The 26,723-nt window shown below is 38.1% G+C and overlaps 1 protein-coding gene across 1 annotated transcript; it reads right to left on the bottom strand.

The window, feature by feature from the left end:
* Positions 1-428: 428 nt before the first annotated feature.
* LOC124255404 (beta-hexosaminidase subunit beta-like) lies at positions 429-26,723 on the bottom strand. Its single transcript, XM_046689318.1, is given in 13 exon segments — positions 429-2,204; positions 3,131-3,235; positions 4,279-4,319; positions 4,322-4,371; positions 14,549-14,720; positions 17,970-18,042; positions 20,901-20,984; positions 22,456-22,660; positions 22,921-23,029; positions 23,616-23,717; positions 24,861-24,971; positions 25,276-25,388; positions 26,317-26,723. Coding segments are annotated over 13 exon segments (1,608 nt in total). The 5' UTR covers positions 26,696-26,723; the 3' UTR covers positions 429-2,140.

Consider the following 26,723-nt stretch of genomic DNA (forward strand, 5'->3'; position numbering starts at 1 on the left):
GATGAGTAGTCACAAGTTTTCTTAAAAGCTGAAATAATGTTCAGATGTGGAGAAGGATCTGTCATAAATTTCAAATGTAAAGATAGATCCCAATACCTTTAACTGGTTGTAAGTGATAACTGAAAAAAAAAAAAATTAGTACCATATGTGACATTCCAATGAATGAAATAGGGCAACAAGATGGATAATTGTTTTTATAATCCTGGGTGCTGTTGTACAAATCGTTCTAAGCGCTAAGGTGACCATAACTCCATACCTTGACATAGACTTAAGGTTGTCTTAGTGCTAAGGTTGTTTTGTACAACAGCGCCCTGGTTTATAATGTAAGGAATCGGCTAATGCATGTTGCAACCATATAGTAGGAATATTGCTGACTTGTTGAAAACAAGTTTTCACTCACTCTGCTTTCCAAGAATCAATTACAAATCCAGTGTTAGAACCTTTTATTTCACACAGTGATAAGCACACATAATCATTAGTGCATAGAGCAGACAGTCATGCATAACCATCTGTGTAAACACTCATTTAGTGTTAAACTACAGAAAATACAAAATCATAACAAAAAGCTTCACTCTGTTAACAACTGTCTATATACAATTCTTGCCACACTGCGTGATGGAACCCACACCAGCGACATGGATTTTCACAGATTTGTTGGATATTAAATACCAAATCCTGATAAAAGCTGTTGATATGATTAACATAAAGCATTATCATAACACAGTTTAACAATGAACATTTCCTCATATGATAAGTCATAGCAACAGTAAGAAATCACCTTTACCAATATTTCAGATGTTTCGTACATTAATATCAAACTTGCAGAATAGCTCGCCCCCCAAAAAGGGTGAAAGTATCTAAGTCATTTTACATCAAAGGCATGATTTCTTTTGTGATAAATGCAACACAAGAATTAAGATGTCCTCAGTAATGCAGGGAATTGTATGCACAGATCCTCCATGTAACCTGCAACTGCCTGTAGTGTGGTCGCGTGTTCCTGTGTTGACGTGACCAGGACAGTGCCTGTATGAGGGTGTATGTGCATACATACATTGAGAATGCAGGTAACATACAAAACAAGGTACCGGAAAATAGTATTCAAGATGTTGCCAAGATCTAACATAGACTACAAAACAATTTTGAGAGGAATGTTAACGAAGATATGTGTATGTAAATACCGCAGGTGTGTACCTGAAAATTTGTACAGGAATGTGTGTACCAGAAAGTTTGTATGCGTGTATGTGAATATTGTATGTATGTGAACAGTGTACCTGTTCAACTGAATATTGTATGTGTGTACCTGAGTATGTACCTAAAATTTGTATGCATCTTGATATTGTATGCGTGTATATTGCTCACACTAATAACATGAAAGATGTTACATGTCTATACCAAATAATGTCTACCCTGTTTCAGAACATTCAGCTGTGAATGATCAATATAAAAATAAAATGGCTGATATCACCCTGCCTAAAAAAAAGTCTATACCATAGAATGCTTAATCAGATACAACTGGGCTTATTAAGTATCATTCAGCTTTTAGATTGCTAGTTACAAAAGTGTCCAGCAGTTACTTACAGAACAGTGTGCAGATAGGTAAGAATTATTTGGTGGGTATGTTGTAAAACCCTGAACTTTGTGTTGTGGTTTAAGATTTATAGTCAAATCACTATTTTTGTCATTAAGTAATTGTATTGTTTAATGTGGCAGAAGAGGCACTTATTTAATTTGTTATGGGAAGACGACTGGCCATCTGTGGAGATGAATTATGTTGATGAGACGAGATGCTGCCAGACTGGGGGATTTTCACAATATTGGAAGAAGTTTCTTCAATTTGAAACTTGCTGTGACTCTATGGACAAAGGATTCTGAAAAACTGACATAATATTGAATAATGATCACATCTTGATTGAAATCTTATACCCATTTGTTAATGTGTCACTACTTCTTTAAGCCTGAAGATTCTGATGTTGCATCTGTTACTACAAGCAGGTCTACTATTTGATCTACATAAAGTTGTCCTTTTCAGATGACAACAGTAAGACAGCAGGGTCTAGTTGCTACAAGATGGTTAACATAGCTACTCCGCGGCCTGGCAGCATCCAGCAACTTATTTCATTTCACAGTGGCAGTAAGACGTCTAGCCTGAGTACTCGAAGTCACAGAATCCAGGACCACTGATTGGTTCAGCAGGGAAGCCACGTCTGCAGAAAAAACAACATGTTTGTAAACAAAAGTAAATGAAGTGATTAAAACCAGATACACTCGAACTACACAAACAGTTGAGGCTGATTCCTTCGGATCATATTTTACCTTTCCAGTAAAATTTGTTGGGTATATCTGACAACAAAATTCTGCAAAATGACAATCTTTCAATGATGTAACAATTGCGTTGAATGAACAAGTTGCTTCTCGTTTTGACAAGAGTTACCTCCCTTCGGTTGTAGCCCGACTGAGCTGGGCTCTGTCTCTCCATACATTGCTTTTAGCAATATTCCAGCAATACCATGGAGGGGGACACCAGAAATGAACTTCACACATTGTATCCACGTCTGGAATTGAACCTGGGCCTTCGGCGTAATGAGCTAACACTTTAACCACCAGGCTACCCCACTGCCCCAGTTCACTGATGATTTGAAATGTCATACAACTTTCTGATGATTTCCTTCAAGAATATGGGATCGGGTGGTCAGACTCGCTGGCTTGGTTGACACATGTCATCTGTTCCCAAAATGCGCAGATCAATGCTCATGCTGTTGATCACTGGATTGTCTGGTCAAGACTTGATTTTTTACAGACCGCCGCCATATAGCTGGAATACTGCTGAGTGCAGCGTAAAACTAAACTCACTCACTCCTACAAGAATAATCCCAAGAAATTATCAAAGCAGCAGAAACAGCTGTGAAATATTTTGCCACACCAAATGAATACCTAAATTTACATTAACCCAGCTTTAAACCCATCAGTCTTACAACTATATAATACATAAAACATCCCAAGGAATGGAAGTTGTGGGCCTTTAAAATGAGGACAAAATCAAATGTGTCTTGCTTTACTATGATAAATGTGGAGTAAACAGCAACCTTCCAATCCTACATCACGTGTACAAACTGATCATAATATCCCGTACCTGACCATTCGGCATCTGTGTTCTATAAGACGAGGTTCTGCTGCACTGGTGCTGTTCACACCCTGAGGACTCCACAACCTCTCACCAACTGAAGAGGCTCTCGGCCTGAAATTGACGATACATTCTACTGAATCTTAATAACTACATGAAGCCATATAACTTCTTTAAGTGGCATCTAGAAGCTGATATGACGAGGAGGAACACTTTTAGTGATAGACGACTTCATTATTACTGCAATATATGCGACGTTTCTGTGTAGATGCTAACACCATTTTCAAGCAAGTGATGCCTTCAATTTTCAGTAAAACAGAAAGCAGAGGTTAAGCATCATCTCTATAAACCATTGCAAAGAAAAGAAGAAAATAGCCAATACAAACATATTCCTCAACTTTCACTAACTACATACAACTGATAAAAACCAAATTTCCAAACATTGTGTACAAATATAGCAGAGTAATGGTTACAAACAGGACATTAAACAAGCTCAAATTGGCATCAATATAGGTTTAATTGTAACTGTAGATTTGAGCCTGCCATTAACATTAAACATGAATAGTGAAGTGCTCATGACAATTTAATGATCTTACAGATCTGACTTTGTCTTAAAACATATTAAATATGAAAATGTCATGCCCAAAACAACTTTGAAAACTGAACTGAAAAAATACTGACGGTTTCAAAGAAAGGAAATTAAAATTGTTATTTTCATCAGTTACATAGAGAATCTCACCCAAGTGTCTACTGATATCAATTATATCAACACGAGTTGATAAAGTTACAAATATATAATTTTACCTATATCAACGAGTGTTGATATAATTGATATCAGTAAACACGAGGGTGAGATTCTATTTATCATCAAAAATCATTCTTCATTAGTTTTCAATGAAAAATGTATATCTCTACACTGTACTACCATTAGACTTGCAGTGCAGCGATGTCATAGCAATGTGACGTCATCAAGTTCATGACGTCATGGCATTGTCAGGACATTGTACACAATCTACTGTCAAAATCTCCTAGAAGATATCATATGATCTCACACAAGCGAAATCTCCTGTGGAACACAGTTTTTGATGATAACATGAAAATGATATTATATTTGACAGTACAAGAGGTGAAAAGAAATGATGGAAGATGTTTCTTACCAAAGCCTGGAGATGAGGTTTGTGTTATCGACATACTCCCCCCCCACATTGCGGTCTCCCCTCCCATCACCAGTGCCTTCTGTTCAGGGGTACCTGGACACACATACAGAAATGTCTATGAATAATCACAAATTGAGTCTTTTCATGACATTATGAGTAGATTGGCTTTTGTTTAAGATATTATTTTGAAGAGGGCATATATGACAAATCAATTTACTTATTAATAAATATAAAAATACTCAGGAAAAAAGGATGTGTGATTGTAGTTGAGAATAGTTGCTCAGGATAGACAGATGTCTTATGCACTGGCAAATTGTAGCGCACTTTGGGTTGCGCAACAAAGAGAAAATGACCAGTCTTTCCATATGCGAGCGAAGCGAACAAAAGTTGGCAACGTGCTTCCCTCGCTTCGGTTTGCAAAAATATTTTTAATATCAAAATAAAATATCGCCATCATCAAAGGTAGACACCCATTTCCTCACAGGGTTGTGCTCTCAGATTTCCAACCTCTTATTTAATAATTACTCACGTACAATATATTTAATTCAACATATTAAGTGCCACTCGTGGCATGTCAAATTGTTCTTTGCCTCCATTACCCCTGCCAGCTTCCAGTTCAATGGAGTGAAGGAACAGGGGACTTAAATTTAATTTACCCGTTACGCCAGAAGTGTTTTTTGTAGAGTGAATGTTACGAAATTTCTAACAATAAGGACGGCAGGTAAGAAAAATAATCCCCAACAGTTTAACGGTAAAATTATGCAATATGAATTTTGTGTTTGATTTCTGCTTATTCTTGTTCCTTCACTCCGTTGAACCGGAAGCTGGCAGGGGTAATGGAGGCGAAGAACGATTTGACATGCCATGAGTGGCGCTTAAAATGTTGAATTAAATATATTGTACGTGAGTAATTATTAAATATGAAGTTGGAAATCTGAGAACACAACTCTGTGAGGAAATGAGTGTCTACCTTTGATGATGGCAATATTTTATTTTGATATTAAAATATTTTTCGAACCAAAGCGAGGGGAGCACGTTGCTAACTTTTGCTCGCTTCGCTCGCATATGGGAAGACTGGTCATTTTCTCTTTGTTGCGCAACCCTATTTGCCTACAATTTGCCTGTGCTTGATGCACCACATTAATTATCTTGATATTTTTCAACCAATTTGTACACTACTTACTGAGCTTCATAAAGATCTTTCAAGATTGCATGACGAATAAACTTAGACGTTAACTCTATAAACATAAAATTATTGTAATTCGTACAAATACAAATGTTGAAAGCGCTAGCATTGTTTGTTGATTGGTTTGTTGTTAAACACGCACTCAAGCAATATTCAAGCTATTTGGTGGGGGTCTGTAAATAATCAAGTCGGGACCAGACCATTCAGTGACAACAACAAGAGCATCGATCTACGCAAGTGGGATACGATGACATGTCTCAACCAAGTCAGAGAGCCTGGTCAACTGATCCCCTTAGTCAACTCTTACGACAAGCGTGGGTTGCAAGAAATCAATTCTAATTGCTTATCACTGAAACTATGCCTAGGACAAGACTTTTCAGCAAGTGAATGCTATGTAGTACAAGTCAGCACTATTCCAGCCATATCACAAACACCTGTTGACAACAGTATCTGGATCAGTAAAAACAGTGGTTGATGTCATGAGCAACACACCATCAGGTCATGAAGACATGCAGTCAACCAATCCACAGTGTGATCTATTTTAGTCGCCACTGAAGGCAAGCACCGGTTACTGAGAACCAATTATATCCAGGGATCCTAACATGGATTCCATTAACATCTCACTGGTTCTATTGAAGGAATAATGGTAGTGATTCACAATGAATGTAACTAAATCAGAGTACTTTGCTGATAACTCACTGCTAAAATCAGGAGCAGATTTCAAATACTCAAATGAATAATTTCCGTCTAAAATAGGATGGCAACAAATGACAAAGATTCAGGAATTTTGAGAAAAATATTTCCTAGACTATATAACTGAACAATATTAAAACATTTATGTAAATTAGCACATGATTCACATTAGATAGCAATGAATTCTGAATGAGCCCTTTATGCCAAATAAGTGTCAGTTTAACGTTTGTAAGGAGGGATTATAGCGAAGGCAATGATGTCTGTCTTTAATTAACTGAAAATGTCACTATAGATTTAGTATAAGTAGCATTTTATGTATGCTTAAAACATTCCCCTTGTTTTGACACCCAAATTTTGTCAAAATGTGGATTGTGAATGTGTCTGGAACATCTACAGAATAGAATTACTTTACATCCATGGGTTAAGGATTCAGTACAGCCAAGAGCAAGGGTATCAACCTGGTTTCCTGGACTGTTGTTGGTGCCCCACTGACCCAGGTTAGGACAGCACAATGGCTGCCTCTGCTGGGCAAAAATGGCCGACACAACATGTGCTTCCTATTGAATAACTCCTAACATTTTTCATAGCATCTACAAATATTATGTAGCAATTGATGCCTCGTGTTAATTTCAATACAGGTAAGCATTACTCACCATTAACCTGTTTTTGAGACAGAAAGCTGTTGTCACATAGATTAAATGACAACTAATGACACACCCCTCAATACAGTGATATGAGTGTGATTATTTTGTGAAAGCTTGCTGTTTTCACACAGTTGTACACAAAACACATACACTGAAACACCACATCAATATAACAACATATGCATGTATATTTCATAAGATTTGATGACGCAAATTTTGATGATTATTTCCTATTGTCTCCCACTGTGATTTGCAATGCAAATAAATAGAACACCCAGCACATTAAGCGGACCATATCACTTCTTATTTGTGAAAATGATGTTCGATGGTAGGATCAATATCTGGTTCCGACATTTCAGCTCTGGATTCATATGAAACTCAATTTGTGTTCCTATTATATTACAAAATTAATCATCAAAGATTTAGAAATGTGAACAACATAATTTATGAATTAAACCATGTGTTTTTGAAAAATATATGTGCTCAGTGAAAATGTCTGCATTAAAGCATAATGATAAAGAAAAATATATTCAGTATTTTTAATTTGTTTGGTACAATTTCATTATTTCACACACGATAATAATAAAACATTCAACAGTGTTCATAGTGCAGCAAATTCTACAAGGTTCATTTCAAATCACGCCAATGGCATGTTACCTACTGAATACGGAAAATCACAATACACTTAAAATTTAAGAATATTCCCATCTCTCTATTGTCATACCCATAATGACTGTTGTGCTATCATATCTATGGTGTTTTCCTCACCCAAATTACAATGTCTCTGCATATGTATCATTCCAATAATGCACACTTAGGACATGTAAATATTATTTTGATGTGGTTGTTCAATTCTGTTTATTAATGTATACGGTTGCGTGACAATAGCAAGCTGACAAAACCCATATCAATGTTGAAAATGGTGTGTGTGTGTGTGTCATATTTCACATTTCAGCTATGCGACGACATTAAATTAACGTTTTCCTTCATCAAAAGTAAAACTAGGTGTCCTTCTCATGTATACATTGCCACAGTATGGGTGAGAAGACGAACATTGCAGCCATCCCTACTTGGGTTCTCTATAGTAAATATGTCTTGTTTACATTTGCTTGCCTTGGGGAGACTGCCATTGTACACTCATTGCTTGGGTCAGTGTAACGCCAGGGCAGCATATGCAGGGAAGTGCTACACAGTGCTGTAACTCTGACATAGTTACCCAGAGTTACAGCACTGTTTGACAAAATAAAGACTGCATTTATACTGATTTATACATTCAATGTGATTTTTTAATAGGAAAACTACCTTCTTCCTTCCTGGTTAACACACAATGTGCCACGTATGAGTTATTTGGGGCAAGATATAAACATGCTGATTTCTCATTACATTCTAACAAATTAACAGTAATCTGATATAACAACTAAAAAATCCTCAAATGTTGTAAATGATAACAACCATAAAAATATAATTAAAAAACACAGTTAGCTTGTTTGTGTTTTCTCTTACATTAACCAAAAATTCTAAATGAAAAATTATAAACATGTAAAAGTTTAAAGGGTCACATCAGTGACAAGAAGCATAGTTACTTTTAGGGGTCCAAACATACCTTTTTTAAAATAAAGTCCCTAAAAATAAAAGTCAAGTGTCAATAAAATAATGATATGTTTATACACAGGACACCATACTTCCTTGCCAGTCGTGGTGGCATGACTTAAATTATAAAAATAATATACACATTTAACAGAAAATGAAATAAATTTGACCAACTCAAATGATTCAAACCCTTTTTCAGCATCAAACTGTTAATACTTGGCACTCAATCACTCAGGCTCACATGTTAACATGGGCGTGGCCATTTTGAATGCCAGTGCACATAACAGGAAATCCTGATTTGGATGTTAGTTTATGGGCCTAGGACAAGTGAGGATGAACTATTCTTGCAGTCTTGATAGTGTTCAGGAAATCCAGCTCTCAAGTTTAAAGGTTTACATGATGTTTTCTCATTTATTCCACAAAAAACTGAAATGACATAATTGTGATGTTTTAACTTTGATTGGATCATCAAAAGGTATGGGCATGCTTATTTTCAAAAGGTACACGTAAACTATTTGTCTTGTGCCCTTTGGGAATTGGCATTTCCATCCTTGAATATTGGTAAAACACTGAAACATCATAGACATTAACACTGAACATCAGCCACTTGTGGATAAAGAAAGTCATTTTCAAACAACTTAGAGGATGCATGCCAGTGAAGCCAGGCAATGAAGTGCTAGTCATATGCAGCAAGAACTCTGGAAGATGACTGTGCATCAGTACTGCACCTGCACAAGGCAGGCACATTCGGACAGGTTTTCAAACCTGTATCCTTGGCATGAAGAATGATCCACAAGGCCACCTGGCAACCCATGTGAGGTTTACAAACCTGGATCTTTGGCATGAGGAATGATCCACAAGGCCACCCGGCAACCCATATGAGGTTTACAAACCTGGATCTGTAGCATGAGGAATGATCCACAAGGCCACCCGGCAACCCATATGAGGTTTTCAAACCTGGATCCTTGGCATGAGGAATGATCCACAAGGCCACCCAGCAACCCATACGAGGTCATCAAACCTGGATCTTTAGCATGAGGAATGATCCACAAGGCCACCTGGCAACCCATGAGGTTTACAAACCTGGATCTTTGGCATGAGGAATGATCCACAAGGCCACCCGGCAACCCATCTGAGGTTTACAAACCTGGATCTGTAGCATGAGGAATGATCCACAAGGCCACCCGGCAACCCATATGAGGTTTTCAAACCTGGATCCTTGGCATGAAGAATGATCCACAAGGCCACCCAGCAACCCATACGAGGTCATCAAACCTGGATCTTTAGCATGAGGAATGATCCACAAGGCCACCCGGCAACCCATATGAGGTTTACAAACCTGGATCCTTGGCATGAAAAATGATCCACAAGGCCACCCTGCGACCCATATGAGGTTTTCAAACCTGGATCCTTGGCATGAAGAATGACCCACAAGGCCACCCAGCAACCCATACGAGGTCATCAAACCTGGATCTTTGGCATGAGGAATGATCCACAAGGCCACCTGGCAACCCATATGAGGTTTACAAACCTGGATCTTTGGCATGAGGAATGATCCACAAGGCCACCCGGCAACCCATATGAGGTTTTCAAACCTGGATCTTTGGCATGAAGAATGATCCACAAGGCCACCCTGCAACCCATATGAGGTTTTCAAACCTGGATCTTTGGCATGAAGAATGATCCACAAGGCCACCTGGCAACCCATATCATGTTATCAAACCTAGATCTCTTGCAAGAAGAATGACCACTTTAAACATAAGGCCACCTAACCACACCAAGACGACTGGGCAATATTGTTAATCTGGTGCTATGGTAATGAACTTGTGGCACTGTGGAGCAGCAATGTGACAAGTTTGGGGTTAAGATTATCACTTCCCTAAACTGTGTACTAAAGTAGCTTTCCTGAATATGGAATCACACATTTACAAATGTCTGGAGCAGGGAATCATGAAGCAGGATGAACAATGACTGGTTCAACTACTACCAGTGTAATCAGTCTATAATTCAGATACTGCATTGGGAACTGTTTAATGACCACCCGACGTCAGCCTTATCCTCTGTCATATTAGCTTTAATAAAAGTAATCTGGGACTAGCTCTACTACAGATGGGATAAGAAGGAGAGCGTTGATTACTGCTAAAAGGTTTAAAGATTTTAAGTAGCACAATTCATTTAAGAATAACTTGTTTCAACCCAAAACAAAAATCTGTACAACAGGCAAATCAGTTTTAAAATATGGGATGTTGACATAACAAGTTTTCCTCAATCATTGAGTCTAATAGGACATAGTATATCATTTCAAACTTGGATACTTAAACAATCCAACACATGATGTGCCAAGAAAGCATACCATTAAAATTATATGGATCACAGGTGTAATACGATGGCCAGTCATCTCCATATGAAATTTTGTTCAGATACCAACATGCAGACAATATAGTGTTGTATCCCAAGGTAGTGACATTAGCCATGCTGCCAGGCCAGTCCTGGTGCTTCCATATCCCAACTACAGTGTCAGGTTGTACCTACAGAACAAATATTCCAGCATCAGGTATTCAATCAATATAGACCTTGACCACTCATTTAAAGCAGGAAAATGCTGTCTCTAAATAGGCACGGAAGTGTCAGTCAAATACAGAAAGTTGTTGAATAGCACAACCTGGAAGCTGAAGAAGCACCAGTGCCCTCCCCAGCCCTCCCATGTACTGTGTGCATACGCAATCAAGACAAAGAAGAAGGATTATTTGTTAAAAATAATATAAATGAGTAGTGGTTAGTATTGTAATGATAAATTGTGTGGAAGTGAAATACATGTTGTAATGATAATGTTTTGTTGCATAACTGTTTTGTCAAACTGAAAGCTAATAGCTACAAGCAAAACAAGATCCATCAAGAGTTAATATTTCCAAACAGTCTTGTGAAATTTGGAAATGGTGTTCGGCTATGTACACCACTTTTGGGTCATTGCCTTTGGATTCTATGAGTTAAGTGAAGAAATATATAGGTAATGTGCTCAGCATGGTGATGTTCATCAAGAAATACTTAACAGTTCTGGAGTCATACTAGTGAAATGAGTATGTCTTGTCATATTGAAAAATGAAACATATAAAATCAAAATAGGCACTATTTTTAAAGTGGTGGCATAAAATGGGCCAAGATGCCAAAATTGAGACAAGACAAACCAATGATTGATCATTGATGGCAACAGGACAATCAGCCAAGTACCATACAGAAATGATGCACTATATTAGACGGCTATTTGAACACACATGGTGTCCTAGTTATTTATTTGTCCAAAAAGGAAAAGAACAAAGTGGTCAGTGCTCAACTACATTGATCCTGCTTTCTTACATACTGACATAACTATTAAGAAAAACATACTGATTATGGAAACCATTACATATTACTCTATATCTGATTTTTATGACAGGCAAATAGAAAGGGTAAAAATATCTGTATCATACATGTCCTTCTTAAACAAATTGAATTTTCACTGATAAGCAGTTCATACTGCATCAATGTATAGACCTTGTAAAGAGTTGTTTCTGCCAGCATAATACCTACGCTTGTGGGTTCCACAAAAGTGGAAACCGGATGACACCTGAATCCCTCCAGGCTTTCCTTCCACATCAATATGTGACTGATTGTGATACACATCGAATGCTGTTCAAGGAGCTCACAAATGACCCACATTCATATCTTTCAGTGTATGAAATAAGCCCCAAACCTGGCCAGACATCAGGGCTGGTAACTTCAAAATGTTACCTGCCCAAAATGGATTTAACCAGACCAGAAAATGTGCAGAACACTTGTATGAAACATGTCATCTAAATTTTTTACCAGACCATCCGGCTGGCTAGCTGTAAATATTTAGAACGTCTGTCAGAAATCTGGCCCATCACGGGCTGTTGGACAGGCCTTATTTCACCAACTGTACCTATCAGTTTAAGTTGGTAAATGGCATTAGTACCACTTTCTCCCTGATGATAAATTAACTTCCTTCAAATTTAAGAATTAAATCTGGTGTGTGTTAATGTATTGTACACTGTTATATATGCAGTGCTGGTGAAGGAACTATGCAGACATGCAACCAATGATGGCATACCATCAAAGTCCAAGGGGTCGCACTGGTAGTAACCCTGCCAGTCCTGCCCATAATGGATACTACTGAGATACCAGCAGGTGGATAGCAGAGTCTTGTAGCCCATCCTGGTGACTTTCGACATCTCTTGCTCCCATGGCTTCTTCCACACCTCTACAACAGTGTCCGGTTGCACCTGTGGAGTGCAGAACATTTGGTGAATGTTCTGACATAAAAACATGACTGGGTTGTCACTTCCACAAACAGCCTTCAACTTCAAAGGATACCTCCACTGGTCGCTCCTGCTGAGTGTAGAAACCGCTGGAGAATGTTCTGACATAAAACCTAAATGGGTTGTCATCTCAACAAACAACAGCCTTCAACTCCAAAGGACACCTCTACTATGGTGTCTGGTTTCACCTCTGGAGATTAGACACCATTGGGGAATGTTCTGATATAAATGTGAATGGGTTGTCATCTTCACAAACAACAGCCTTCACTTTCAAAGGACACCTCTACCATAGTGTTTGGAAGCACCTCTGGAGATTAAACACCATTGGGGGATGGTGACATAAAAATGTGAATGGGTTGTTATTTCCATGAACAACAGCCTTCATCTTCAAAGGACACCTCTACCATAGTGTCTGGTTGCACCTCTGGAGATTTATCACCATTGGGGGAATGTTCTGATATAAAAATGTGAATGGGTTGTCATCTTCACAAACAACAGCCTTCACCTACAAAGGACACCTCTATAATAGTGTCCAGTGGAATGTAGACCCCATTGGAAGCATATTCTGACCAGATGTAAATGGGTTGTCACCCCAACAACCCTTCAGCTACAAAGAACCTCTACACTAGCGTAGACACCATTCGGGGAATATTCTGACAGATGTAAATGGGTTGTCATCCCTACAACCCTTCAGCTACAAAGAACCTCTACACTAGAGTAGACACTATTCGGGGAATATTCTGACAGATGTAAATGGGTTGTCACCCCTACAACCCTTCAGCTACAAAGAACCTCTACACTAGTGTAGACACTATTCGGGGAATATTCTGACAGATGTAAATGGGTTGTCATCCCTACAACCCTTCAGCCACAAAGGACACCTCTACACTAGTGTAGACACCATTCGGGGAATATTCTGACATACTCTTACAAATGTGTCGTCTTTACAGAATGTACATAACGTAGCTCCAAATGTGTGAACATGCAAGTGTTTGAGAAGAGCAAGCAACTCATCCTTCAAGCATTGGAATACAGAACATACAGAACTTGAACCAATCCAGAACACTGTACAGACAGATTTCAAGGTGGATTGGCTGTAATGTGAATGTCTGGTCAGCTCCAGGTGCAGTTGGCTGGGCATGATTGCTTCAGGTTCCATGTGAGTGTCTCTGTTCACTCTCTGCCAAGTCCGTTATTTTATTACACCGGTAAGTTTTGCATGACATCAGTAATAGATGACCTCACAGAACAACTTAAAGGTTCAAAACGGTGGAGGGATAATCATGACTATCAAAAGTCAGTCAGATCTTAGTGCTGCAAATAACGTAAGTGCCTAACAGAGAATGGCAGTCCTGATATTCTTAGTCCTACAACTACACAGATGAGTCATAACGTGTTGGATAATGGACATTCTTAGTTTGATGCCTAACATAAGTCGGTCAATGAGTGTGGGAGTTACGACCTCTTAGCACTACAACCATCACAAGTGATCCAAGGGATAAGGGAATGAAGACAGTCTTTGTGCAAGGAGCAGCGTAAGTCATTGTTAAGAAAATGTTAGTAACGACAGCCAAAGGGCTAAACTTCCTCCACGGAGCAAGGCCCTTCAATTTCTTTCAGCTCCTCACACAATGAAGACACAAATATATTTGAGGATTACCCTGTCACAATTTGGCTACAATTCATGAACATTTTAGTATTTTAGGATGGGGTTTCTTCAGCGTTTAAAAGACATGTTCAATCTCATACAGTACTCTGATTTAGTCATTCCATTGCTTCAAGCATCAGACAAATGCTATGACACGTACAAATTCAGAGAGTAATTTTCTTAACAATCCTACCATCAAAGTTAAATGGATCGCATGCGTAGTACTTTGCCCAGTCTGAGCCATAGCTGATGTAGTTGAGATACCAGCAAGTGGAAAGAAGAGTCTTGTAGCCCAGCTTGGTCACTTTAGCCATCTCTGCTGGCCATGGGTCCTTCCACACTTCAACAACGGTGTCTGGTTGCACCTTTATTTGGGTACATGTGATATAGAATTACCTTCAAGTATTACCATGATTACCTCTTTAACACCTTGGCAACAGTGTCTGGTTACACCTTTACAGGGGTACATGTGATACAGAATTACCTTCAAGTATTACCATGGTTACCTGTCTTACATCCTGGCAACAGTGTCTGGTTGCACCTTTACAGGGGTGCATATGATACAGAATTACCTTCAAGTATTACCATGGTTACCTTTCTTACATCCTGGCAACAGTGTCTGGTTGCACCTTTACAGGGGTGCATGTGATATAGAATTACCTTCAAGTATTACCATGGTTACCTGTCTTACATCCTGGCAACAGTGTCTGGTTGCACCTTTACAGGGGTGCATGTGATACAGAATTACCTTCAAGTATTACCATGGTTACCTGTCTTACATCCTGGTAACAGTGTCTGGTTGCACCTTTACAGGGGTGCATGTGATACAGAATTACCTTCAAGTATTACCATGGTTACCTGTCTTACATCCTGGTAACAGTGTCTGGTTGCACCTTTACAGGGGTGCATGTGATACAGGATTACCTTCAAGTATTACTATGGTTACCTGTCTTACATCCTGGCAACAGTGTCTGGTTGCACCTTTACAGGGGTGCATGTGATACAGAATTACCTTCAAGTATTACCATGGTTACCTTTTTAACTCCTTGGCAACACTGGTTTATATGGGTACATGTGATTCAGAATTACCTTTCAAGTATTACCATGGTTACCTTTTTAACACCTTGGCAACAGTGGCCTGTTGCAGCTTTTGAAATTAGTATTGACACATACTTTTACTGTTTCCATGGTTACATGTCAGCAAATCTCACACCATGACAACAATGTCTGAACAATACCATAAACGAAGCCAAGGCACAAGAATTCCATTCAGTCCAAAACAGAAGCCCAGACAGAAACAAGAATTGTAGCTCATTATCTTTCCTTGGGCTTAATAGGGTTGAAACAATACACATAAAGGTCACAAAGCAATATGAAGCACAAAAATGTGTTCATGACATATTACTTCAGAACAAGTACATGCTAATGTATTAAAAACTTGATGTAACAAAGGTAAACTTCACACTTTTATGATGACTGTAAGGGCTTGATTTTGTGCTTTTTTACTTGCACTGGCCCAACCCAATATTACAAAGTGCAACCCAGTAATATTAGACTAACCTGCACCAGGTGTAAGTTAATTTTTGAGTGGGTAAACTTCTGAATAAATGATTTAGCATATTTCTTTCATTACATATTGCAATAAAAGCAGTGCAACTGGAATTAGGCTGGTGCAACTACCGTATATGACCGTCTATAAGCCGAATTTTGAGGACCAAAAAAAGCAGTCTGTAGAAGGGGGTCGTCTTATCCATGAGTTACACTTTCGTCAAACTTTTTTCCAGGGGTAAGAAAACAACATCGTATCACTTTGCGTGAACAAACAACAGAAGACAACTTTGTCAGTAGAGACGTCAAATTTGCAATTAAACATCACTCGACAAGATTAATTACCATTTAAGTTATAAGTTGTTTTTGCTGGGCATTGTTTTATTTGCAGGGATTAAGATTACCGTGCGTATTTGTCTCGTACACAAAGCCGGAAATAGCAATCAGCTGTGCACACGTTTCCTAGCATTGTGTAATAGTTTTTATGTAAAAAATATATAATCAACACTAAGGTTATACGGACCATCATGAACGTGGTAAGCACGTGACATGGAACGAGGCGGTAATCAGTTTGATTGTTGAATGGGGTAAAATAAGCAAGCCAGTTTGTTGCTACAATAAATATGATATTTAGAGAAGCAAAATATATTATGCATTTTCTGTCAACTACACTTCGTTTCGATCCGTGAGTAGACACAATATATATGACAGTGAATTTATTTGAATAATGTGGATCGACTTACAGTATGAGGAGGACAGTGACACGGAATTTGATGGGTTTACGGACGATGACTTGTGAAAATCTCAGAACTCTCTTGCAGAAATGTCAGTGTTTATTGTTAGTGGACTATTTTTCTTATTGTCATATATATATAGATGAAATATGGACACTTAAATAATATATTTTGAAACAAAAGTTGACTTCAGTTTTTATTTACCGATGGTACTTTTTCTCTCCATACTCACCGATTTCACAAAATGGCGTCTCGTTGTTGATGCAAGCAGTGATCGTCGGGATATAAAAGGAACACAAACAGATGTTGCCACAATACACGGTAATCTTTATTATGTAATATTCTCACCAACACTTAACGCTGTATATCAACTTTCCAAATGGCGTCTCGTTGTTGATGCAAGCGGTGATCGTTAAAAAGGTAAACAAACACCGGTAATCTTTATTATGTAATATTCTCGTAATGGTGTCTCGTCGTTGATGGAACATACTAACCGGGTAATCTGGTCTCTGTTGGCGCGACCCATCGCTGGGGGTCGGCCTATCCATGAGAGATATGATTTTGACAAGTTTGTCGGCTTATCCATGGGGTCATAGACGGTTTATACGGTAGGGGTAATACAAAGATATGATTAAGCTGAATATTGTCATCTAGGTTATTTTTGAGGTAATACAAAGATATGATTAAACTGAATATTGTCATCTAGGTTATTTTTGAGGTAATACAAAGATATGATTAAGCTGAATATTGTCATCTAGGTTATTTTTGAGGTAATACAAAGATATGATTAAGCTGAATATTGTCATCTAGGTTATTTTTGAGGTAATACAAAGATATGATTAAACTGAATATTGTCATCTGACATGGTTTGAGTGATATGATGCAATAAAGTGACCATATAGATCATATCGCTGAGCGTCATCTATTCTGTCTCATAGTCCCCGAAACATATGATTGTCACTTCTGCCCTACCCTTGCTGCAATGCAAAATCTTTAAATGAAGCATGTCTAGATTTCCTCATGAGCTCAGTTGGACTAGTTTTCAGATAAAAAGGAGTTATTTGTTTTATCACAGCAAGGGACACCAGAAATGGCCTTCAGACACTGTACCCACATAGTAACATTACAGTTACAATAGTAACTTTACCTTGGACTGAACTTGTAAGGAAATTAATGAATGTGTATACACTCCTTATAGTACTGCACACATAGCTTTGGAATCTCCCCTTTCTTTAACTCTCAACAGTCATTTCAGTTATCAACATTAATTGTAGAACCATGAAGTAAAATACTGGTAATTTCTAAAAGTTCCAAAGAAAAGGTGGCACTCACTTTGGCACCATTGTCGATGACCTCCTGCCAGACCTGATAACCCTTGCCAAGACCACTGATGATATTCAGCAGCCTGAAAGAGAGGGAGAGAGATGGAATGAGTGGGGACTGGCAACCCTTTTAGCAATATATCAGCCATTGTAAGTCTTCAAAAACCCATACTTGCCTTCATAGCCATGTGTGGAATTGAATCATGCTTTTCAGGCAAACTGGTTGTGTGAGTTTAAAAGGTCACATAAACCCTAGGGGTAAAATACATAAATCACTAACTCGCATCGTTATAAATGAAACCCGTCATTAAAACTACTCATTTCGACCTTTAATTGACTTAAATCGACCTTTTTGACAACAGTGCACAATTCTCACCCGCGAACGAAATTTCAACCAATCAGAGCGGCGCGACTCTGTGGACGTCATATGAGGAATAGCTTGGAGGGCCTGTGCAGAATTCATCTACATTTTAGGGTTAAATTATCTTGTTTACAGGCTTGTATAAACCTGAAATCGTGACAATTGTTGTGGAAAATGAAAGCTATATGTTCTCACAATCTACTGTCATTTAATTTTGTCTCATGCTTTGCCTAGTTTCCGAGTTACAACTTGTTTTCATAGACGATTCTGTCAAAATCGATTGGTGTCGTTAGGCCCTATTTGTATAATGACTGATCCAAATTGATCCCATTTCTGTGTTTTTTACCTCGATATTTAATCATGTCATGTAAAAATCTGTTTGTATTCTCAAAACAGTGTCGGCCCATAAGTTTTCACATGCAATACAGCAATTAATACTCCCTTGTTGTAACCCGTGTTAGGTGGTATAAACCTACACATGTTATTTGTCATCATTCACTTGATGGTCAGTTAATGAATTTATAACAGGTATAATTAGTGGTAACACACTTAAATTACCCGACAAAGGTTCCCATTTGGCATTTCTTGTGTCTGGAGTAAATATTCAACATTATAAACATCGATCAAAGGATTAACCGATAACACGCTGATTGATTAATTACTTTTATCTTACACAGCGGAATTGTCAAAGGTAGTGTTTATGTATGTAGATTTACTAATCTATACTGAATACACTCTGTCGTGTCGGTGTCTGCGTAAAACAACGTCCTTCTTTCAAAGGATTAACCGGCAATACATTGATTGATTGCCCATTATTGGCTAACTAAATTACTGTTTTTTAAAGAAAGGCGGACATTATGCAATTGGTTGCCAGGTGTGCTATCTTGGGTGACCAATGAGACTATACACCAATACCTGAAAAGATTTATCACTTTTTCGTATATTAAACTGTTAAAAGACACATCATTTGGAACAGTTTTGTGGATATTGATGGATACATTCCTCGAACAAGGTAATGGCCTGATATTGTTCCTATAACTTTAATCTGTTTTAATTTTAATATTTGCATTTTGTTTTATTCATTTGTCGTAGCATTCAACAGAATCATTGTTTTCACCGTGAAGTGTAATGAGACAGACAACATGCACTAGGGTGTGTGTGCGAATTATGATTCACATTGGCAAACTATAAAATGTCTAGATATTACAGTTCTGTTATAAATTCACTATAAGTATCAGCAGATCGTCTGCTTTTTATTTAGTTTCAAAATGCATACAAGTATGATAATAAACTAATTAGGATTATAAGACCAAATATAAAGGCGCACATTGACTAGTATCTACATACTGGTGAGTGGACATTAACCATGGGAATGTAGCAAAGAAATTTATCGCGCAGTATTGTGACTTCGACCCCACCACAAGCTTCCGTGGAAGAAATCGTTATGTTATAAGTTGTGTCATGCAAAATCCGTTTGGTTATGATTCAATACATATTTAACTCTGAGTAGAAAGTAGTCTTGATTTTCTAACTTGTGAAAACAAACTATAATCTCATTAATTCTAACAGATTTTTTATTTTTAAAAATGGCGGCCCTGTCGGGAACATCCGCCAGTCTGAGGATAAATGGTATTTAGGTTTGTTTCCACCGAGTTACAAAATCAAAACTACTTTCTACTGGTAATAAAATATGTATTTTATTGATAGCCAATAGGATTTTGCATGACATAAGCGTATAACATAACAATTTCTCGTGGCAGCGAGGTGGAATGTCAATATAATACTACTTACAATATTATTGTTAGCCGACCACAACCTCACTTCCGAGGAAGAAATCGTTATGTTACAAGTTGTGTCATAGAAAATCTTTATGGTCATCAATCATATGCATATTTTACTACAACTAGTAAGTAGTTTTGATTCTTTAACTTCCGTGAAGCGATCTGAACACAAGTAAGATATCGTTTCAGGCTTCCACAACGCTCGCTTCGCACTCACAAACATAACCCATTTGCTTACGAACTGCGGGGTCCTGTGGAAATCTGTGCATGGGGACACCATCGCCCGACCCTAGGAGCAATTGGCGACAAAGCAGCGATTCGGCATGTCGTCGTTGATGTCGAGAAATCATCAAAATGATGAAGCGTGCTACACATTTTCTATACAACTAACTGAAAATCGTTCCTCATATGACGTCACTGCAGTGCTCTGGCGACAGAGTTATGTAACCTGTCTGTGGTTTCGTTGGCGGGCGAGAGGGAAGCAGGCGACTTTTTGGCAACTTTTAATCGCTCGGTATTAAATAACCTCAAGTTTTTAAAGAATAAATTTGGTGTTCCGCATAAGACTAACCACAAATCTTTCATATGTAATGGTTAAAAGAGTGACAAAAAACAAAGTTTAGTGGTTCTTTAACAATAAATGAAGAATCTTTTTCTGTAAAGTCATATAAACTGCAATTTAATAAAAGGAATACCCAGGGATGAATTAGGAATATCCTATTTACAATACAAATGGCAGACACTCATGAATGAATACATACATTGTAAATGTTTTTGAACTAGTCTTTCCTTGACTCACTTTTGCATGTAGTATTGCTCCACCTGGCCATAGTTGGTGTAGTGCATCTTTGTGACAAAGTCTGTGATGTTGGGGTTGCTCATCCTGAAAAAGAAATGGTAACCATGGTAATTGCCTTAGGATTCACAATACATGGCAGTTATATTACACTCGCGTAACCTTGATTCGTGGATATAAGGGAAATGCAGCGAAATTCATACTTTAAATGCATGCTTTCATTTTGTATACGCACTGATTATTTAATTCATTATATTCAGCAAATTGAAAATGCCTAATTTTCAACTCGTGAATGAAAGGCTTGTTTACGGAAGCCATTTGCAATCATCACCCATTCGTGTACCCACAAAATGTGACGTCACCTTGTTTCGTGGATTACGAGCTAACAGTATCCTTTTCACTTGACATTTTGTAAAAATAAAATTTGGTAATGATGGTATTAGTTATTTGGGGCTATTTATCTCAATGCTGGACAATTACATTTAGTGTACTTGCGTGTAATGCAGAGATTCGGAACTTTTTGGTCAGCGAGGAGTGGCATTGTATGTACATCAAAAGTACTGCTTCGTGACGTCAGTCGAGACTTAATATACGAGCTAGCTTGATCATTTTTGCGATCCACGAATTTAGGTTACGCTTCTATATAACAGTTAGGAGCATTGGTAGTGAAACCACCGCAGAGTTTGTTTGTTTACTGCCACACTCAGCAATGTGGTCCAGTGACTAATGTCATGAGCATCATTCTATGCAGTTCTGTTGCGACACATATTTACCAGTTTGCAATCCTGATGATCTAATCCTGTAAACTGCCTCTAATGACAAGCAGGAGTTACTGAAGACAATTCTTTACCTGGTGCTTGACAGGTGTCAGGGGGTAACCTAAAGTGACTGTCAAATTCTGTTTGCTTGATATCAAACATTTTTCTCATGATGACCTGTCTGTCATCATTATTATAACAATTTTGGATATAATGGAATTTATCTCACCATCTTGAAATGTACTTGCTAACAAAGGTGATTTTATCATTTGGATCCCTACTCAAAAACAAAGATGATCTTATCATTTTGATCTGTACTTACCGCCAGAGAAGACCGCATCATTTTGGAACTCCACTTACCAACAACAGTTACGTCATCATTTTGAACCCTACTTATCATCAAAGGCAACCTTACTTTTTACCTGCTCACCAACAAAGGAAACCGTATCATTTTCTCCGTTACTTAGAATGAAAGCCAATTTATCATTTTGAAAACTACTTACCTTCAATGGCAACTTCATCATTTTGAACCCTACATACCAACAAATGAGATCTCATCATACTTACCAAAATAGAAGACCATATCATTTTAAGGGGACCTCAAAAATTGAATCAAATGTATTATGATATGACCCAATTCTTGAGTCACGTTTACCAGCAAATTAGAGTCCATTCTCTGAACGATACTAACCAACCTACAAACAAGATCCAGTCCTTGAGGTATTACAAGTGAACAGAGACTATTGTTGAGACATGTATTCGAACATATGAAGGAGACCTAATACTGGAGCATGACTTACCAGCATGTAAAGGAGACCTCATCCCCTCCTAAGTGGACGTAATGATCTGGGAAAACCTCTCCCACATCCTGGAAGAATGCCTTAAGGAAAGTGTAGGTGGACTCTGGGAGGGGATTGATGGGTCCAAATGAACCGTCTGGCTTGCCGTGACTGTAACAAGGAGTCAGGAGGTTGGTGATGGCCTTTCCCCATGACTGGCTGTGACCTTCACAAAAGGGAAATAACTCTTTAACACTGCCTTGTTTGCTAAACTAACATAATACACAGAGGACAGAGCTGTCAAATGACCACTGATTAACTGATAGCAGTAACTATCAAAACAACATAAAAACATTTACGGGCCGTGTGAGTGAATATCAGTTTAAGGTTTAGTCAAGAATATTACAACCTTTTGCTTTGCTTTCACTGTAAAGGATATGAGGACAATGAGAAAAACAACCTCTATACATAAATTTATTTACTAACCTGGTGAATCGAACTCTGGCATTACTCGGATTCCTCTGAGCCGAGCATAGTTAGTGATTTCTCTGATGTCAGCTCGAGTATACACGTGGGTGACAGGGTTGTAAGCTCCCTTAAACACACAGGAAGACCAACTTAACCAGTGGTTGATAGACTGAGTAACAATGTGATATGATGAGACAAAATCAACCATGTGCCACACTATTCTCATACAAGATGAATTTTGTGCAAGAATCCCTCAGGTGAGACAGTGAAAGGATTGGAACTTTAATGAAAGCATTACAAGAAATCAAGGTCTTAGAATGTGGAATAGGGGTCTCTAAGTTCGGCAGATTATTTAGAACTACCTTCCTTTGTAAACATTGTCAGTTTCTGTGTTCACATGCTGAAAAATGTCTCCAAGGATACAGGTACGATTTCTGAGTTCTTTATGTCACCATATGAAGATACAAAATCACAAGTGATACAGGTTGTAGATACTTAGTATTTTGATAAAACAGATACATGTTGCACATACTGCATACATTAGCCATGGCTAAGGTATGACATTAGACATTACAATATGCATGGCAAGGATCTTCAAACCAAATTGGTTGTGACATTAAAGACATGTTCTATATGTCATCTGCATCATGAGAATAATGACAGCTACCCTCTTCTTAATTTTGCTAACAACTATAGGAGGGAATATATGTTACCTTGTTACTCATTTCTGGAAAGGCAGCACTCTCAAAGGGGAAGGATTGGTCATCAACTATATGCCAGTGGAACACATTGAACTTGTTCTGGGACATGGCATCCTGGAAGCATCACAAGGTTGTTTGTACATTGTCCACTGTAATGTTCATATACTCCAAGAAAATGTTTAAAACATCACAAGTCTATGGGAATTCTCACATTGTTTGATAGGCATTTCTTTGACTTTGATGGATGACAAAGTAGACATTTCTTGAAAGACAAATACAAAAACAATGTTGTTCCTGTACATTTTATAAGTTGTCATCCATATGTTGTTTCTACTTTGTGAATACTAGGTTATATTAACTTATCATTTACTTGTAATTGGCAAGTGAAGACACATGGCATGGTCATGCTGTCAGGTGAAAGCATGTCTTCATAAAACAGCACACCAAGTACAACTCTAATCATCCCCACAATGATGTATCATGGGCACATGAATCGTGAACCTTTGAAGAGAGGTGAAGTGGTCCATGTTTCTACTGGCTAAGAAGTTGTGCCTGTTTCAAAGTGCCATCCCACTAAGATAACATGCCACTGTGTAACATGTATGCCCCACAAAGACACAGTCTAGTGATTAGCCATTTAAACTTACTTTTTCCCTTAATAATAAGTCAGGCAGGGCAGCAACAAGTGCCATCTTGTAATGTTTTCAAGTATAACATGGTCAGAGGATCAACCCACAAACCTTCTGCTCTACAAGCAGAAACTCTATCCAAGTTTTTGTTTGTGTTTAAAGCTGCACTCAGCAATATTCCATCTACATGGTGACAGTCTGAAAATAATCGAATCTGGACCAGACAATCCAGTGATCAATAGCATGAACATTGTACTACGCAGTTGTGATACGATAACATGTCAAACAAGTCAACCACCTCATCCCGCTAGTTGCCTCTTACGACAAGCATGGGTTGCTGAAGACCAATTTTAACCTGGATCTTCACTTGTTCTCAATCCTCCAGACTATGCAGGTAGTAAATAACCTTTAAAGTATAGATAGATGCACTACATAAAAATGCAAAAATCTATCAGCATTTGTTTTCACTGCCAATCTCAATTATAGGTTCATCCCAAGGACTTTGACGGAGTTTGAGTTGAGAAAATCCTGCTGTACTTAAATTAATACATTGAAACCAACAGCCATGGAAAAGCCAATAATATCTGAAGAGAAAATTCTTGCATCTCAACATTTCACAACGACTGACCAGGTTTTGGAGGATCGTGCTGACTGACAGATAGTGGCGAGAAGTGTCCAGCAATATACCACGATGCTTGAATCTTGGGGCATCAGTAATCATTGACTCCATCACCACAAACTGTAAAAGAAACATTTCTTTTGATATGATCATTACATTTGTTATGATCATTTTATTTGACATGTACCACATTGACATGTACCAATAGCTATTACTAGTTATAGGTATATTTGAATATTCATACAAGATTACCACATTTGACATGTACATTTGACATTTGAATATTCATACAATAGCTATTACTAGTTATACTAGTTACATGTATATTTGAATATTCATACAAGATAACCACATTTGACATTACTTCCATAAATTCAAAACAAAATTTATCTGTTGTTCCCAAAAGCTTTCTGAAAACATTTACCTCTCCGGAACTTTGTTGAGTAACCAGCTGGCTGAAAGTCTCGAGGCCCCTTAGTGCTCCCCACACCTCATTGGCTTTTAGACTGGCGCCAGCAGACGTGATTTGGAGGTTATCTGTTTAAAACACATTTTAAAGCCATAAGTTTCCAGTACTGGAAAAATAATATTAGTTGTATGCTTCTCTTGAGGGTAATACAGTCTGATGTACGCCTCTTTGTAGCAGTGTGTTTATAGAAACATAACTTTATTCAGAATATTATCTGTAACACTACTTTCCAGAGACTACCTTATAAGTAATATTTATTACCATTCAAAATGATGTGCTGATGTATTGTTTCAGAATAGACAAATGTTAGAAGAGCTTACATACATATAACTTCAGATCAAATGCTTCTTCAATCAGCACTGTCATGACACAGACTGCATATCTTTCACTACGGATGTTAACCATTCATAATTAAGTTGACTATGCATAACAAACATTCATGCTGTTGCTGTATTTTTATTGGTGGTAATCTTGTCCCACCACAATGCCTAGAATTAATGGGTTTTGCAATAGAGGATCTAAGCTCAAAGCACATTTTTAAGGCACTATTGAAATATTACTTTTCCATTCCTGTTTCCAGTTAATATGTTCAAGGATGGTGCAATCTTTCAACACAAGACAAGTGCATAATAATTAATCATCAAAGATGAATTATATCATGACTAAGTAAATATTATTTAAGGAATATGAACAACTGATCAGTGTATTTGAAAAACAAACAGAAACACGTACAAGGCGTCCAACTTTTGATCAGAACGTCCGTGACCAGCGTCACTGAGCATGACTTGTAAATTTTATAGCCGCTTCTACACTATTTCTACCAAAATACCAAAGCTGTGAGATTTCTCACCTGCTACGTCTACAGTCTGCACAGAGACATACCCGAATCGTGATAATACCAATGTTCTTCGTCCATCCCTGGAAACTAGATCTCATACCCAACTGATAATAGTGATAACTCGATCATCTCTGGACAGTGTTTAGTAGACAACTTACACGATTCATCGGATTCCAGTGAAGGATATACTCCTTGGCAGTTTGTGCTGACGCTGACATTCAGGGACGACACCACCCCAGCTCCGACCCCTGGACGTTTGAACCAGTGGTTTTTGTTGGCATAATCCTGGCCGAATGTCAGCGGTAAGTATCTTGTGTACGCCTCACTCAAAATATCGCATGAAACGCCGGTCGTCACAAACATAAAATTTTGCACATCAACTGTAAACAAGGTCGATGACTGCTTTATAGTTTGCGGTAGGGGCCATGGTGCGCCTACAGTTGCAGCAACTGGATCTCGGGTTATTGCTCTTTCTATCGCATTTGCTGGTAAAACCAGCACTACTGAAAAACACAACCAAACCAGTCGAACTGCCATGTTGACTGACTGACGCACGTGACAAGCA

The sequence above is a fragment of the Haliotis rubra genome, unplaced genomic scaffold (assembly GCF_003918875.1).
Source record: "Haliotis rubra isolate DU_JTF1 unplaced genomic scaffold, ASM391887v1 Scf60, whole genome shotgun sequence".
Classification (NCBI taxonomy): Eukaryota; Metazoa; Mollusca; class Gastropoda; order Lepetellida; family Haliotidae; genus Haliotis; species Haliotis rubra.